The sequence below is a fragment of the Harmonia axyridis genome, chromosome 5, assembly GCF_914767665.1.
Source record: "Harmonia axyridis chromosome 5, icHarAxyr1.1, whole genome shotgun sequence".
NCBI classification, from domain to species: Eukaryota; Metazoa; Arthropoda; class Insecta; order Coleoptera; family Coccinellidae; genus Harmonia; species Harmonia axyridis.
In genome coordinates, this window is record NC_059505.1 from 42,308,874 (window position 1) to 42,326,774 (window position 17,901).

A 17,901-nucleotide genomic window follows, 5' to 3' on the forward strand; every position below is an offset into this window, starting at 1 on the left:
TACTTCATCAAGACGATGCGCCGTGTCACAATTCAATGAAAATAATGGTAAAATTGCACGAATTGGGCTTCGAATGGCTTCTGCATCCACCGTATTCGCCAGATCAGGCCCCCAGCGAATTTTTCCTGTTCTCAGAGAGCAAAAGAATGCTCGCTGGAAAGAAATTAAGCGCCAATGAAGAAGTGATCGCCAAAACTGAGGCCTATTTTGAAGCGAAAGACAAATCGTACTACAACAATGGTATCGAAAAGTTGGAAGACCGCTATAATCGCTGTACCGCCCTCGAAGGCAACTATGTTGAATAATAAAATCGAATTTTGCCAAAGAAATGTGTTTTACTATGGTAAACCGGGGACTTTTCAATTGGCCTGTTATTTCAACGTCGCAAATCATTACAGACGAGACAATGTAGTTCCTTTGTTACAACAACTATACGATTCTCGCAACAAATCAAACAATGTCGTTTCCATCTCTGAAGAAATGATTACGAATGATCGATGATGATGACTTCCACATAAATCAACCGAATCGAGATTCCTCGAATCTCCCAAGATCACTTTCATTGACAACCTGCTGTTCTCTAGACTTTCGCTTTCTTCAACTGTCAGTCTCGATTCTAGGACGTTTCTTGGCCTACTTTCGTGTGTAAAACCATGAAGTAACAACAATAGTCGGCTAACATTATCACCAGATACGATTAGGTTGTCTTACCGGTGGCGATTGTTTACATTGTTTGTTTACCGATTTGTCCATTGTGATACTTTTCGAACGCCACTTAGTTGGGTATTATTCAATAATCGGCTTCTTCCGATATGAATGGTTTTGGGAAAACGTGTGAAATTCAGTTGTCTGGAGGCTCCCATGGAGATTTTTCATGGTTTGTGACGTGTATAGAAAGAGCACAAATCGATAAAGAGAATTTCTATAAACATATATCCTAACAAGCTTCGTTTTCGTAATACAATTCAAAAGTTTCCGGTCTACCATAGTTAAACACATTTTTTTTTGGAGAATTCGATTTTATTTTTCAACATAGTTGCCTTCAAGGGCGATACAGCGATTATTTTTGCTGCTGCAGTCCCCGGAAACTCTTCATCAAGCTAAGATTTTGCTGCTTCAACTGTATTTTTTCCCTTCAAAAAGCAATATTTTATCAGCACACGAAATTCTTTTTTTTTTTTCATTTTTTTTTAAATATCAAGAGTAGCTACACTCACAACGCAATATCTCACAAACTAATGTTAAGATCGCTGTCAAATTTTGACACGTATCGTTTGAAGGTTGGTACTAACTAAAAAACTCGACTTGCTTTTATGCTGAGATTTCGCAGACTTCATACTTCATATAAAACTGGAATAGATATGATGCAGATATCATAAAAAAGAAGAAGAACGTCAGATTATTATCTATGCTCCCTGTCTCCATAAACAGTTCCTCAAACATAATCGGTGTCACCTGGACTTTTCTAATATGAATATTTCACAAGCTCAGGGTTGGCAACTAACAAGATCCGGTTTTTTCAATGGTGTTAAACCCAGGAACAAGTTGCTCCTCATGACCCCATTCAGTAAGTGTCAACTACTGCCAGGAGTGAATTTATACATCACTCAAGATTATCTGGGTAATGTTTAGCCTAGGGCTGCCTCTTCAGGAGTCAATGCTCGAATAGAAAATGCTATTAAAACCTTGGTTTATTTCCTGCAGTAATGTAAGCATTCAGGATGGGTGTATAAAATAAATCATGGAAAAAAATCTGCCTGCGGGTTTAGTTAAAACTCCTACTAGGATTTAGTACAAACATTTATTCAATCTTGGTTCTTCTGAAGGGTGTTTTTTTTAGAGCTATAGAACTTTAAATTGCAATAAAACAACGATGGATTATTCGATTGACATGAATTTTATTTATCTGCAAGATAATCTTGTGGCATTACATTTTAAATATGATTTCTGGCATATGACCGCCACGGCTGGCTCGGATGTAGTCCAATCTGGACGTCCAATTTTCGATGACTTTTTTCAACATTTGTGGCCGTATATCGGCAATAACACGGCGAATGTTGTCTACCAAATGGTCAAGGGTTTGTGGTTTATCCGCATAGACCAATGACTTTACATAGCCCCACAGAAAGTAGTCTAGCGGTGTTAAATCACAAGATCTTGGAGGCTAATTCACAGGTCCAAAACGTGAAATTAGGCGGTCACCAAACGTGTCTTTCAATAAATCGATTGTGGCACGAGCTGCGTGACATGTTGCGCCGTCTTGTTGGAACCACAGCTCCTGAACATCATGGTTTTTCAATTCAGGAATGAAAAAGTTAGTAATCATGGCTCTATACCGATCACCATTGACTGTAACGTTCTGGCCATCATCGTTTTTGAAGAAGTACGGACCAATGATTCCACCAGCTCATAAAGCGCACCAAACAGTCAGTTTTTCTGGATGTAACGGTGTTTCGACATACATTCGAGGATTACCTTCACTCCAAATGCGGCAGTTTTGTTTGTTGCCGTAGCCATTCAACCAGAAGTGCGCTTCATCGCTAAACAAAATAAAATGGACGTAGTGCGCGATACGTATTCCGCACAGAACCATTTCTATTGAAAACCGACCAATTTTTATGAAGAGTCAAATTCTAAAATAATGGATGGATAGACTTCCATCATCAATTTTTGTTTAATCGAATACGTCATTATAGAATTTTTTACGGATCTTCATTCGGACTTGGATCCCATAAAAAGTTTCTCTGCCGACTTAATTCCAAAATAACTTTAATGGATTTAATATGTAAACACGATATCGTCATTATCCAATCAAGCAATTTTATGTCCATAATGTTTTCATTGCTATATTCATGTGCCATCGTAATTTATGCAAAATACAACGATAAGAAATGAAATAATTGATTGAATTAGGGAAATTCAATTATCTGAACTTCCACAACAGGGTATCAAAACGATATCGTTTTAAAAAAAAATTACTCATTTTTTCAACTTAATTTTGAATATTTAAAAAACAAATCCTCTTCAATTTTTCTTATTTCTTGTTTTTTTACAGAGAGGGTTCAGCGATGGGTGAGAAGGTGGAACCAGTGGTTCCAGGACCGGACTTAGTAGGAGTTAGCGTGGAAAAACCTTCGCCTCTAAACCACCAACAATCTACAGTATGGAGCAAAAGGAAACAGGCTGTTTGTGTCAGGCACGCCTACAAGCACTATGGGTCGAAAAAAAAGCCAAACCACGTCCTCAGCAACCTTAACATGACAGTAGCAAAGGGTACAATGTAAGTAAGACCTCAGAATGCTGGTTTTTGGAATATTTATTCGGAAAAAATCTCTTTGAGTCGATAATGCCAAAAATTGAATAAATACCTACTTCAAATGGATCTGATTGATCGATTCTAGTAGCGCAAAGAACAAATAATTATCAAATTACTCAAGCCAACAAATATGTTTGTGTAAAATCGGAAATAGCCTTCAGATTTTATCAATAAAAAGGTGCCAATCGTCATGTGTGTAACAGGCCAATGGTAAAGTCCCCGGTTTACCATAGTAAAACAATTTTTTTTGACAAAATTCGATTTTATTATCAACATAGTTGCCTTCGAAAGCGATACAGCGATTATAGCGATCTTCCAACTTTTCGATACCATTTTTGTATTACGATTTGTCTTTCGCTTCAAAATTGGCCTCAGTTCGGCGATAACTTCTTCATTGTCGCTAAATTTTTTTCCAGCGAGCATTCTTTTGATCTCTGAGAACAGGAAAAAGTCCCTGGGGGCCAGATCTGGCGAATACGGTGGATGCAGAAGCGATTTCAAGCCCAATTCATGCAATTTTGCCATTGTTTTCATTGATTTGTGATACGACGCATTGTCTTGATGAAACATCACCTTTTTTCTTCAAATGGGGCCGTTTTTCAACGATTTTATCCTTTAAACGATCCAATAACGCTATATAATAATCGCTGTTGATGGTCTGGCCCTTTTGGAAGTAATCAATGAATATTATACCTTGCGCATCCCAGAATACTGATGGCATAACCTTGCCAGCCGACTGTTGTGTTTTTCCTCGCTTTGGATTCGGTTCATCGTGTGCAGTCTACTCAGCTGACTGTAGTTTGGACTCCGGAGTGAAATGATAGAGTCATGTTTCATCCATTCTCACACATCGACGCGAAAATTCAGGTTTATTGCACATAAACAGCTTCAAACACTGCTCAGAATCATTAACACGTTTTACTTTTGATTGATTGTGAGCTCGCGCGGCACCCATTTTGTACACAGCTTTCTCATGTACAAATATTCGCGAATGATATGATGTACACGTTCAGATGATATCTTCACAATGTCTGTTATCTCGATCAACTTCACTTTATAATCATTCGAAATTATTTTGTGAACTTTTTTGATTTTTTCGTCGGTGACAGCCTCTTTTGGGCTTCCACTGCGTTTGCCATCTTCGGTGCTCATTTCATCACGTTTAAACTCAGCATACCAATCAATAATGGTTGATTTTCCTGGTGCAGACCCCGGAAACTCTTTATCATGCCAAGATTTTGCTTCAACTGTATTTTTGCTCTTAAAAAAGCAATATTTTATCAGCACACGAAATTCTTTTTTTTTTCCTGTTTTTACAAATAACAGAAGTAGCTACACTCACAATGCAATATCTTACAAACTAATGGTCAGACTGCTGTCAGATTTTGACACATATCGTTTTAAGGTTGGTACTAACTAAAAATCAGATGGACATGATACTAGCACCGCCATCTGTGCATCAGACCGAGGACTTTTCAATTGGCCTAATATTGTGTCAAAGTTATATTCTTCGATTTATAATACTTGCCTTATTAAATTCTTATTTTGAATCGGAATTTTTTTGAGCTGTTGAAGATATAATCATTTTTTCAATTTCGGCTAGTATCAGATCCAATATCAATTAAACTGTATCTCAAAAACTGAAGCTAGTAGAAAAGATCTGGTAACGTTTCTGAAATCAGCACATGAAAACATTCAAAATCAGTTGTTAGACTTCCGGCAATGTGTATAGAGTACAAAAATATGAACCTCAAATTCACGGAAAGATTTATGAGGGTCCAATTACACAATTATATCTTCGTGATTTTCCAATTAAGTAATAACCGAGCAATTTGTGCGAAAACTATACTCGGTAAACACCATTAGTAGTATGAAAACCTACAACTGATGCTTTAATATATCCCTGACTTCTTTATAATACACGCCTTGTGGATCCAGTCAAGCCAACAATATTCACATGTTGAATTATGAATGAGAATGAAGGCATTTAAACGTACATAAGTAAATCAGATAGACCAACAAAGTTATGAAAGAATCGAATGAGGATAACCATCAAGCGAAAATAGAAAGCCCTGGTTAAGTAATTTGGCGGCCTTCATTAAAACGTCTAATAAGGTGGGTAAAAATCGCAATTACTCAATTTAGGATGTGTATACTAACTGACAAAGAAACTGCAACACTCAGAAGGAGCTGGTTCAATTTTAATTTTTTTTGGTGAAACATAGAGAGTATAGCAAGGAGCAAATGATATTTGGAGATAAAAACGAAGGGTTTTCAATTTTTTTTTTAATAAATTTGTTGATAATGTCCCCAACACGTCTCGGCATTGATGCAATAAGATGGTCTATTTCTTCTTGAGGGATACTATCCCAAGCTGCCTGTACTTCATGTCTCAGAGCCGCCAAAGTCCATGGGGGCTGGGGTAAAACCTTCTACCCATGATGTCCCAAACATGCCCTATGGGCGAAAGATCGGGGGATCTGGGCGGCCATGGCAAAAGTTCCACATGGGTCGCTTCGAAAAAGTTTAAACTAACTCTGACAACATGAGGTCGAGCATTATCTTGCTGAAATATTGGATTCTCGAGCCGGTTGAGGCGAGGGAGAACATATGGCTCCACTATTTCTTGAAGTTAACTCAGCGCTGTTATGTTACCTCGAATGAAGACTAAAGATCACCTATTTGCATGTGCAATAACACCCCATATCATAACGCCTACTGTCCGGAGTACATGACGCTCAACATCAAACTGGGGTTCACGTCTTTCTCCCCGACGTCGTCTAACCCTTCTTCGGCCATCATGTGCACCCAAGGAGAATCGAGATTCATCAGAAAAGACGACCTGATGCCATTTCACATTCCAGTGTTGACGTTCTCTGCAACAGTGTAATCGTTGCCGGCGATGCTCAACCGTCAGAGGTAACACAAGATGGGGTCGATAATGCTGCAGTCCAAAAGACTTTATCCGGCGGTAAACCGTTCGGGTAGTTACAGGATGCTCTTGTTCTCCTAACCACTCATCAGCCAAAGATCGAGTTGTCGCAAATCGGTCTCTAATGGCCATGAGTCTTAGACGTCGATCTTGAACTTCATTTGTGCCCCTTCAACTTCCGATGATGCTTACTCTTCTTCGATTTTGGGCATTATCAAATCACGTTTGACAACATCTCATGACAGTAGTTGGATTTCTGTTCGTACGGTTAGTTATTTCTCGAAATGACAACCCCGCCTGACATTAACTCCTAGAAAAGTAGTTGAATTGTAGTATCCATGTAATCATGTAACTAACTCTCAGATGGCATCTTAGAATATTAGCAACGAATGAGCAAACAAAAAGTTTCAGTGGTAAAAACATAGGTAGTTCCTCAAACAATAAGAATTCATATTATCCCAAACATTTTTAATTACCTGCTACTAAACGTAAGTAAAAAATTATAGAGCTCAATGTCCAACCTTTTTGTTATCCTTCAATTATTTTCCACCTAAAAACTCTTTTATACTTGGGAAGACTAAAAAAAAAATGTCAAGATTCCTGAGCATGAAGTTTGGAATGGTTGTTTCTACCTAATTACAATTTAATAAAAAATTAATTATCGAAACCACTCAAACGAAATGTATAATGGACAATTATTAACAAATGTGATTCAACAACCTTGGTTTTCCTCGAAAAGGTTATATGAAAATGATGAATACTTACCAATTTTACATTTTTAATTTTTTTTATATATTACGGCTTAACATAAAATAGTTATAACTAAGTGCTAATGTACATGTAGTTTCAATTAGAACGAATAAATCTCAACAAAAATCGTAATCGAAGAGGTTAAACTCAAGCAAGCCGACAAAATACAATTTCGTATATACATATAGAATTTTCCTAAATTGGAGATACAAACGAAAATAACACATTCCTCAGATCATTTCAAGAAAAAAAGTTTGGTTTTTTTCAATTTTTTTCTCATAGCACTTTATTATAATTTTTCCCTTAAAAATTGTATTGTTGTTGCGGCTCTGTTATTCTTCAACCAATTTGATCTTCTGTTCTTAACCCTATCTATTCATACAAACCCAGGTCGATACGACATCCTTAGGAGCCTTGGCTATTACTTCCTGAGTATCCAGAACTGATTTTCCCATATGAGTGATTCTTAGGCCAGTCAGCTCCAGGCATTTGCACACTATGTGCTCGGCTGTTTCTATTTCCTTTCCACATAGCTTGCAGATCTGATCTGCTGACTTACCCATGCGGTACAAAAGTTATTTGCACTGACGGTGTCCTGTCAGCACTCCCACTATTACCAGAAGTTCAGCTCGTGGTAGCTTCAGGAGCTTCCTGCTATAGGTCGATGAAAGCACCACAAATTTCTTTGCCTGAGCAAGTCCCAGAGTGTTCCTCCAGAGAGTTTTTCTATTGTCTCACTCCCATTGTTGGCCCGCTGTCTTACATTGGTCTTTTCCAAGCCCACAGAAGGACTCAGGACCAACAGGTGCTAACCTTGATTCCCTTTTTGCAAGTTCATCGGCTTTTTTGTTTCCTTCAATACCACAATGCCCTGGTGCCTACAGTGGAGTTACTTCATTTCCTTTGGCCAGTTGCTTTATAGTATTTCAACACTCCTATGTCAGCAGAGACCCCTGGCTATATGATTCTAGGGATCTCAGCGTGTCCTGGTTGTCCGAAGTGGTGTAAGTATGCGCCCCTTTGAAGTTTCTTTTGATACACTCTTGGGCGCAAGTGTAGACAGCTAGTGTCTCGGTTTTGCAAGATAGAGGGCTCACTTCCCAGGGATCTAGAGATCCTAGATTTAGGCTCATATATCTCAATACCTGCGCCTCTTTTAGATTTTGTTCCATCGGTATTCCATAAAAAGGACTTTGTCCAAGACATTCACAAAGTTCATCGCTTGGACAAAAAGTCATAACACCTTCCCTTAACAAAAGATTTAACTTAAATTTGCCATAAACATTCCAATTTTAAGATTTTATCATGTGATCTGCTAATTTTGAATGCAAATCTACAGGATGATATGTTTCTAGTAGTTTAAAAAAATATGAAAAGTTATTACGACCATGTTTCTCCTTAACAACATTTTAAAGAAACTTCATGCTTTCAGATACGGCCTTTTAGGAGCCTCTGGTTGTGGCAAAACCACCCTGTTGTCCTGCATAGTGGGCAGGAGAAGGCTGAACTCAGGAGAGATCTGGGTACTTGGAGGCAAACCGGGCACCAAAGGTTCTGGAGTTCCCGGTAAGAGAGTGGGATACATGCCTCAAGAGATCGCCCTGTATGGTGAGTTCTCGATCAGAGAGACCATGATGTACTTCGGTTGGATCTTTGGTATGCTCTCTCCAGAAATCGACGAAAGGCTGCAGTTTTTACTCAACTTCTTGGACTTGCCGAGCCAAAACAGGCTGGTTAAGAATCTCAGGTTAGTGAACATTATAGATAACATACCGGGCTGTTTTAGAAAAAAAATATAGGCTAGTTTATGTTCACCCAATTCAAAAAAATCTTGGGATGCCGATGGCGTTTATAAAATCAGTTTAGTTGCGCGAATAGATAAAACTACAAACCAACTACAATATTAAAGGTTTTCCAAAAAGAGGTTTCATTTTGATATAAAAAAACGAGTATATTTTGAGAGAAATCAATGGATGTTTATTTCATTTTGAAGAGGAAGGTATGCCATTAATGATGGCAAACGATATCAGACAAATCTGCTTAGGCTTCTGTTACAACACCATATCGCTTTAAGGTCTTGAATCGATCGAGGAACTTTGGAATAGACCTTATACTTCACGTAGCCAAAGAAAAGAGTCTAAAGGTGTGAACCATACGATCTCAGTGGCCAATTGTGATTATCTCTTCAAGAAAAAACACGGACCAGGAAACTTTTCTTGTAAAATTGACATTGTTTCGTTGTCTGTCTGGCCACAAAAAATCATAGCTAGGTAGTGCAATCCATTCACCTTAACAGTTGCACCAGCCTTTCGAATAATTATAAGGTCCAACCACTCCAATCCCACCACCATCACCAAATAGTGACACGTTGAGGATGGAAGGACTTTTTAACAATCATTCTTGGGTTTTCCAAACTTCAAATGCAAAAATTCTACTCATCAACGTAGCCTCCAAGGTGAATATGGGCATCATCATTGAAAGGGGTGCTTCACAACAACCCTAAATTGCTTTAAATTTGAAAATTTTCACCATTATTACAGTGAGTTTTAGAAATTTCACTGCGTTGTTGAATCGTGTATCTTTCCATTTTTAGTAATGACCTAGTTTCTACTTGTAAAGAGTCAAAAGAAGCTTCAAAAGTGATAGCTGCCCAGATAGCATCAAAATGAAACCTCTTATTGGAAAAACCTTTATATGCAACTCGAAAAAATCCAACACAGTAAAACTAATCGCGAATGTTTTGAGATAATAAGATAAGAATAAGGTTGAAAGCGAAAACTTTCATTAGCATTCGTCTCATTTAGTCTATTCCATTATAAGTTAGAATTTCATAGGCTTCCTAGTTCTTACAATTCATAACTTGGAATAATCAGAACAGAGAATGAGAAATGCACATTATATTATCGCCAATTATCATCGGTTTCTACATAATGAAGTGAAATATTATTGTTGAAAAGATCATCTGTCTGCTTTTCTCGTTGATATAGTTTTCTCTTTCCACACCAGTAAATTTCGATATTTTCACTTACGTAATCGATATTCAAATCATTTCAAGGAAAATTAAACCAACAGTGAAATTCACGTTTTGGGGTTGGGTCAGATTGGTACTTTTATAAATATCTGCGAAAAAAATACTCTATCTTTCTTTCTTTCTTTCTTGCTCCTAAACAGTCAGCCCTTCACATTAGATTGCCTTGTAACAATGTCATCCCAATAGTGATCACAAAGCAAAGAAATATCTTTGTTTCACCTTGTGCTGATATCAATTTTTCGTTATTTAGTGGTGGTCAGCAGAGGAGAGTATCATTCGCAGTGGCTCTAATGCACGATCCCGAACTTTTGATCCTCGACGAACCCACAGTAGGTGTGGATCCTTTGCTGCGTCAAAGTATTTGGAATCACCTTGTACAAATCACCAAGGACGGAAATAAGACTGTGATCATCACCACCCATTACATTGAAGAGGCCAGACAAGCACACACGGTGAGTTCAAATCAATTCCATGGTGTTTTAACTTGTGAAGGGTGTTTTTTTTAGAGCTATAGAACTTTAAATTGCAATAAAACAACGATGGATTATTCGATTAACATGAATTTTATTTATCCGCAAGATAATCTTGTGGCATTACATTTTAAATATGATTTCTGGCATATGACCGCCACGGCTGGCTCGGATGTAGTCCAATCTGGACGTCCAATTTTCGATGACTTTTTCCAACATTTGTGGCCGTATATCGGCAATAACACGGCGAATGTTGTCTTCCAAATGGTCAAGGGTTTGTGGCTTATCCGCATAGACCAATGACTTTACATAGCCCCACAGAAAGTAGTCTAGCGGTGTTAAATCACAAGTTCTTGGAGGCCAATTCACAGGTTCAAAACGTGAAATTAGGCGGTCACCAAACATGTCTTTCAATAAATCGATTTTGGCACGAGATGTGTGACATGTTGCGCCTTCTTGTTGGAACCACAGCTCCTGGACATCATGGTTGTTCAATTCAGGAATGAAAAAGTTAGTAATCATGGCTCTATACCGATCACCATTGACTGTAACGTTCTGGCCATCATCGTTTTTGAAGAAGTACGGACCAATTATTCCACCAGCCCATAAAGCGCACCAAACAGTCAGTTTTTCTGGATGTAACGGTGGTTCGGCATACACTTGAGGATTAGCTTCACTCCAAATGCGGCAGTTTTGTTTGTTGACGTAGCCATTCAACCAGAAGTGCGCTTCATCGCTAAACAAAATAAAATGGACGTAGTGCGCGATACGTATTCCGCACAGAACCATTATTTTCGAAATGAAATTGCACTATTTGCAAGCGTTGTTCAGGCGTGAGTCTATTCATGAGGAATTGCCAAACCAAACTGAGAATAAATCACTTGACAGCTGTTAAACCGGTCGCCATCTTGAACAGTAATGCCAACTTAAAGTTATATACCTCGAAAAAAAACACTTTTTACTTATACTTTAACTTTGCTCTGTTCGTTTTCTTGGTGTCTATTTTTCCTTTTTTGTATACTTATCATCCCTTATCTCAAAGATCGGGCTGATGAGGAGTGGTAAGCTATTGGCTGAAGAATCCCCTCACGTCTTGCTCTCCATGTACGGTTGTCAATCGCTGGAGGAGGTCTTCCTGTTGCTATCGAGGGCTCAAGGTCAGATAGGTGGCGTCCAGGTGCCACCAGACGCTAACATCAGCAACAACATCAGTTTGGCGTCGCTGAACTGGAACAAGAAAGACGCCATATCTGTAACAGAAGAGAGTGGAGTTGTTGGTTTGAATTTCCATCAGAGCAAAGAGGTTCTTATACACGATGGAACGAATGGACATATTGAGGTGAGTGAATTTGACCATTGTATCTTCTCAGTCTTTTATCAAACGATCATTTGGGAAAGAAAACAAAAGATACCAAGGTTTATATTGGAAAAACCTAACCTTGGTACTTCAAGATCTCTCAAGCGCCCAGAAATACTCCTAAATTACGTCTATGGTGAAGACAACCAAGTTGATTTGTAGTCTTGGACTTCTACATTCTAGAGGCCCAACACATTAATATTTCACCTCCTGAAGAAGTTATCCATGAAATCCTCAAAACCTTCTATCTATCCTGTTACAGTTGGGAAAAGAATCCTCCTCCAAAAGCGGCCTCTCTGAGGCCTGCGACGACTGCACCGGATGCTCGGACTGGACCACCAGCGGCAAGATAAAGGCCCTCCTCCAGAAGAACTTCCTCAGGATGTGGAGGAACGTGGGAATAATGCTCTTCATCTTCGCCCTGCCGGTCATGCAGGTCATCCTCTTCTGCCTCGCCATCGGTAGAGACCCGCAGGGTCTGAAGCTGGCCATCGTCAACCACGAGAAGAACTACACCAACATGACGTACCAAGAGTGTGACTTCCCCTACGGCTGCAAGTTCAGCAACCTGAGCTGTAGGTACCTGCAGAACCTGAAGAATTCAACGATAGACAAGCTGTATTACCCGGATCCAGAATCGGCTGTGGAAGCTGTTAGGAAAGGAGACGCCTGGGGGGCACTTTACTTCACGGAGAACTTTACTGACGCCTTGGTTGCCCGTATGGCGCTTGGTAAGGACTCTGACGCTGAGACTTTGGACCAGAGCGAGGTCAGGGTTTGGCTGGACATGTCTAGTGAGTATTCTTGCTTTATACACTGCGCAAAAGAATTAACGCACATTATGGAAATATCAAATTTATTCTACAACTGAAGGTGTTCTCAATGATAATTATTTTTATCAGAATTATGCATGCATATGTTATCCACTTTCAACGTTTTTCTTCAATACAGATGTTTTTTCCCAGCAGGAATAAAAAAAGATGAGATTAGCAGATTTTGAATGTATTGGTTACATTCTGAAATCAGTTGTTCTCGATTAATACTAGCGATCAATAGTTTTTCTTTCGTTTGATTTTCTACACTCGATCGCTATGCAACGCGAAACACGCAATTTGACCCAAGAGGAATGTGCCCAAGCGGTAGTTTTGCGAGAAAAAGGGTGGACATACACAAGAATTGCAGAAAGGTTTGGAGTTTTCCATACAAGTGTGTCCAGAATGTTGCAGCGATTCAGGGAGACAGGTATGAATGTCCGAAGACCAGGACAGGGCAGACCACGGGTAACAACTGCCATTCAAGAACGTTACTTGAGAGTTTCTTCGTTGAGACAACGGTTTGCAACCGCTTGCCTCCTTCAAAATCAGCTTGAGCAAACTCATGGGGTGCAAATTAGCACTCAGACAATAAGAAATCGCCTCAGAGAATATGATTTGAGGCCTCGTGTCGCGGCAAGAGGCCCAGCTCTTACCCCAGCCCATCGAATGGCGCGTTTGGATTTTGCGAGAGAGCATATTCATTGGGAAGAGGCTGATTGGGAATGCACTCAAGTAACGTTCTTGAATGGCAGTTGTTACCCGTGATCTGCCCTGTCCTGGTCTTCGGACATTCATACCTGTCTCCCTGAATCGCTGCAACATTCTGGACACACTTGTATGGGAAACTCCAAACCTTTCTGCAATTCTTGTGTATGTCCACCCTTCTTCTCGCAAAACTACCGCTTGGGCACATTCCTCTTGGGCCAAATTGCGTGTTTCGCGTTGCATAGCGATCGAGTGTAGAAAATCAAACGAAAGAAAAACTATTGATCACTAGAATTGATCGAGAACAACTGATTTCAGAATGGAGCCAATACATTCAAAATCGGATAATCTCATCTCTTTTTATTCCTGCTGGGAAAAAACATCTGTATTGAAGAAAAACGTTGAAAGTGGATAACACATGCATGCATAATTCTGATAAAAATAATTATCATTTAGAACACCTTCAGTTGTAGAATAAATTTGATATTTCCATAATGTGCGTTAATTCTTTTGCGCAGTGTACTTTGTTATCTCTTTCATTTACCTTCAAATTCCTACACATCAGTTTTATTATGCGTCGCTCTTAACTGCTGGATGATCAGAGTAGAGAAGAATCCACTTTCCTCTGCATCACTAGCTGCTGATTCTAAATTTACCAACTCTTAACCACAATCTAACCCTTTCAGATCAGCAAATAGGTGTAATTCTCCAGAGGGATCTACAGCTGTCGTATCAGGACTTCGCGAAGGACCTGCTAGGGTCTTGCGAGCAAAACCCGGATCTGGCAGAGATACCGATATCTTTTCAAGAACCTATATACGGATCTAAAACGCCTTCTTTCACTGATTTCGTAGCACCCGGTGTTATTCTAACGTGAGTTCTGGTGCTTGTGGAGCTTTCTAAGGTTAATATTTGTCTTTACCGTTTACAGGATTGTGTTCTTCTTGGCTGTGGCTCTGACTTCGTCTGCTCTCATCATAGAAAGGATGGAAGGTCTCTTGGACAGGTCTTGGGTAGCTGGTAAGTTGAAAAATAAATTAACGTCACTGATGACGTCATAATTAAGCAGTTGCTGGCAGATTTATGTGATGGGTGTCTTTTTTAAGATCTTGAGAACTTTAAATAATAATACAGGTCTGACATATTGTTGTTGGAATTAATGTTTTATTCTTATCATCTGGTAGATAGTTTTATGTCATTTATTTACTACTTTCAAAGTTAATTTCTACAATTTAAAAGCGTTGAATGATTCATTCCTAACCTTAATGAACAGAGATGTCAACACAATTTGACATTCTCAACTGTCAAACCATAGACAAGAATAAAAAGCATAGAACACCTGGAGTGTCTTCTTTAAGATGCATAGAATCCCTGGTGGATGTAGTGATTCGATCTTGTTTCAGTCTTTTTGAGATATCCACCTGTTGCTTTGGTGTTCTGCTTCACCAGAGTTCTGTAAGGAGGCGCTCTTCAGAAATTTTCGAATTCCCGCTATCTGCCTGGCGCTGTTTAAAAATGACATACTGATTTTAGACTTTACAAACTTTCACAATAAATTAAAATTCTGCATAGAATATAAAATATTATTGTCCTATACTCAAAGTTCACGAGAGCAGAGAATCGAGAGAAATGTCTAATATAAACTATGTAAGCGCCATCTGAAACAGACGCAATCCCTCGAAATCAAGTAGGTATAAATCTGAAAAATCTCCCGTATTATCTGAGAGTTTTACAGGTATAAGTAGATACACTAGGTTTTCTATGCATCTTAGTCTACTTATACCTGTAAAACTTTCAGATAATACGGGAGATTTTTCAGATTTATACCTACTTGATTTCGAAGGATCGCGTCTGTTTCAGATGGCGCATACATCGTTTATATTTGACATTTCTCTCGATTCTCGGTTGTCGTGACCTTTGAGTATAGAACAATAATATTTTATATTCTATGCTCGTAACAATCTTCTATACTCTGTCATTATATTCCATTAATTTCATTAAAAATTCGATAGGTGCTGAATTGTAATTTATTGTGAAAGTTTGCGAAGCCTAAAATCAGTATTTCATTTTAAACGGCACCAGGCAGATAGCGGGAATTAGAAATTTTCTGAGGAGCGCCACCTTACAGAACTCTGGTTAAGCTGAACATCAAACCAAGAGTTGGATATCTCAAAAAGTCTGAAACAAAATCGAATCAGTACACACACCAGGGATTCTATACATCTTACTCCTAACCAACATTTTTCAATGTATAAATCACTAAACAATATTGATGGAAATGTTACATTTATTTCAATAAAAATTCAGTGAATTCGAGAACATAATTATATATATGAAGTATCAAAAGCTATTTGAACATTATTTGTTTCGAAGATAATGTAAAATAATAATTAATCGAAAATGGTACAATTGAAATATTGAGAATAAAAAAACTAATAACGCAGTTAAAAAAATAACATCATTGCAATCAACGAAACCATTCATCATTGATATTGGACAAGCTTCCATTATTTTTTGTATATCCAGAACAGTTTAGACAGTGTCTTCTCTCTTTCCACAGGTGTATCTCCAGGTGAGATCCTCTTCTCCCACGTGGTCACCCAATTCGTGGTCATGTGCGGCCAAACAGCCCTCGTGTTAAGCTTCATGATCCTCGTCTTCGGCGTCCAATGCAAAGGAGACATAATCTGGGTGGTCATCCTAACCATCCTCCAAGGTCTCTGCGGTATGTGCTTCGGTTTCGTCATCAGCGCCATCTGCGAACTGGAAAGAAACGCCATCCAACTGGCCTTGGGCAGCTTCTACCCAACCCTCCTATTATCCGGCGTAATCTGGCCGATAGAGGGCATGCCGACCATCCTCAGATACATATCAACCTTCCTGCCTCTCACCCTGGCCACCACCTCCCTGAGGGCGATGCTCACCAGGGGTTGGAGCATGGTCGAACCCGACGTCTACTACGGCTTCATCTCCACCATTGTCTGGATAGTGCTCTTCTTGACAATTAGTTTAATAGTGCTCAGATTCAAGCGGGGTTGATGAGACCAGATGGGTGAAGAAGAAGAGGAACCCAAACTCAGTGAACTTATAGTGCTCTATGAACTCGTCCAGAACCGTTGTATGTGATTATTTATTTGCCGGAGGTCGACTCCGATCGAAGCGAATGAATGATGTCCAGACCTCGTGAGGTTGTTTTAGTCATAATTTATATCGGAACTTGCCTCTAAAAAAAAAAAGAAGAAGCACCACCTTCAGATTTATCCGCATTTTTTTTGTATACCAAATGATTTCTGACTGTTGCTCAAGATAGTTGATGACTCTGTACAGTTCTCTTTCTCGCCCTGGGATTAAGGAGAGCAATATCTGGGACTGCTGGAAATTAAGTTTCTGGGAGTTTCAGACTCGTATGCTCAAAAAAAAGTTTAATTTTATGACATTTTTGTTAATAGATGGTAATGTGATGTTTTGTTTTAGTATAGGAAATTTGTAAATTTTACTTTGTTTTTTATTCAATGCCCCTCCCTGCAGGTGTTATTAGAGTATTTATACTCAAAAGATAATCAAATGCTGAATTTCTGAGAAATTTCCATACAAATATCGATTGTATATCTCAACTAGAATTATCATGATTCATAAAGTAGGTAGATCAGATAATTAGAAGTTCCATTGGGCTAGTAGTTCATTCAACCAACCAATAGGTCTAAAGAATTCATAGATCTACTAAACTACATAGCTGGTAGATCAACTAATAAAACAAATTGATGGAATTTACAAGGACGATCTTTAAAAAAAAAAGTGATTCCTTCTAGAGATGGCTATTTTTGCGCACTTGGTTCAGAAGAATAGATATCTCTACTGGAGTCGTCATTATTCATAAAGTAGGTTGATCAGTAAATCAGTAGTTCCATTGAACTAGTAGTTCATTCAACCAACCAATAGGTCTAAAGAATTCATAGATCTACTAAACTACATAGCTGGTAGATCAACTAATAAAACAAATTGATGGAATTTACAAGGACGATCTTTAAAAAAAAAAGTGATTCCTTCTAGAGATGGCTATTTTTGCGCACTTGGTTCAGAAGAATAGATATCTCTACTGGAGTCGTCATTATTCATAAAGTAGGTTGATCAGTAAATCAGTAGTTCCATTGAACTAGTAGTTCATTCAACCAACCAATAGGTCTAAAGAATTCATAGATCTACTGAACTACATAGCTGGTAGATCAATTAATAAAACAAATTGATGGAATTTACAAGGACGATCTTTAAAAAAAAAGTGATTCCTTCTAGAGATGGCTATTTTTGCGCACTTGATTCAGAAGAATAGATATCTCAACTGGAGTCGTCATAATTCATAAAGTACGTTGATCAGTAGTAAATCAGTAGTTCCATTTAACTAGTAGTTCATTCAACCAACCAATAGGTCTAAAGAATTCATAGATCTACTGATCTAGCTGGTAGGTCGATACTGTCGATATCAATTAACGATAAAAATTGATGGAATTTTCAAGAATAGTCGTTTGAA

General features: G+C 38.6%; 1 protein-coding gene across 3 annotated transcripts in view; it reads left to right on the forward strand.

Annotated features, from left to right (window-relative positions):
• LOC123680984 (ABC transporter G family member 20) overlaps window positions 1-16,872 on the forward strand; it is a 65,047-nt gene extending 48,175 nt beyond the window's left edge. For all 3 annotated transcript variants that reach the window (XM_045619132.1, XM_045619134.1, XM_045619133.1), the window contains 8 exons: window positions 3,056-3,280; window positions 8,431-8,745; window positions 10,280-10,481; window positions 11,542-11,838; window positions 12,119-12,650; window positions 14,063-14,249; window positions 14,308-14,396; window positions 15,937-16,872. In XM_045619132.1, the coding sequence (XP_045475088.1) occupies window positions 3,056-3,280; window positions 8,431-8,745; window positions 10,280-10,481; window positions 11,542-11,838; window positions 12,119-12,650; window positions 14,063-14,249; window positions 14,308-14,396; window positions 15,937-16,415 (2,326 nt within the window). In that variant the 3' untranslated portion in view covers window positions 16,416-16,872. The remainder of the gene's footprint in view (window positions 1-3,055; window positions 3,281-8,430; window positions 8,746-10,279; window positions 10,482-11,541; window positions 11,839-12,118; window positions 12,651-14,062; window positions 14,250-14,307; window positions 14,397-15,936) is intronic.
• The last annotated feature ends 1,029 nt before the right edge of the window (window positions 16,873-17,901 follow it).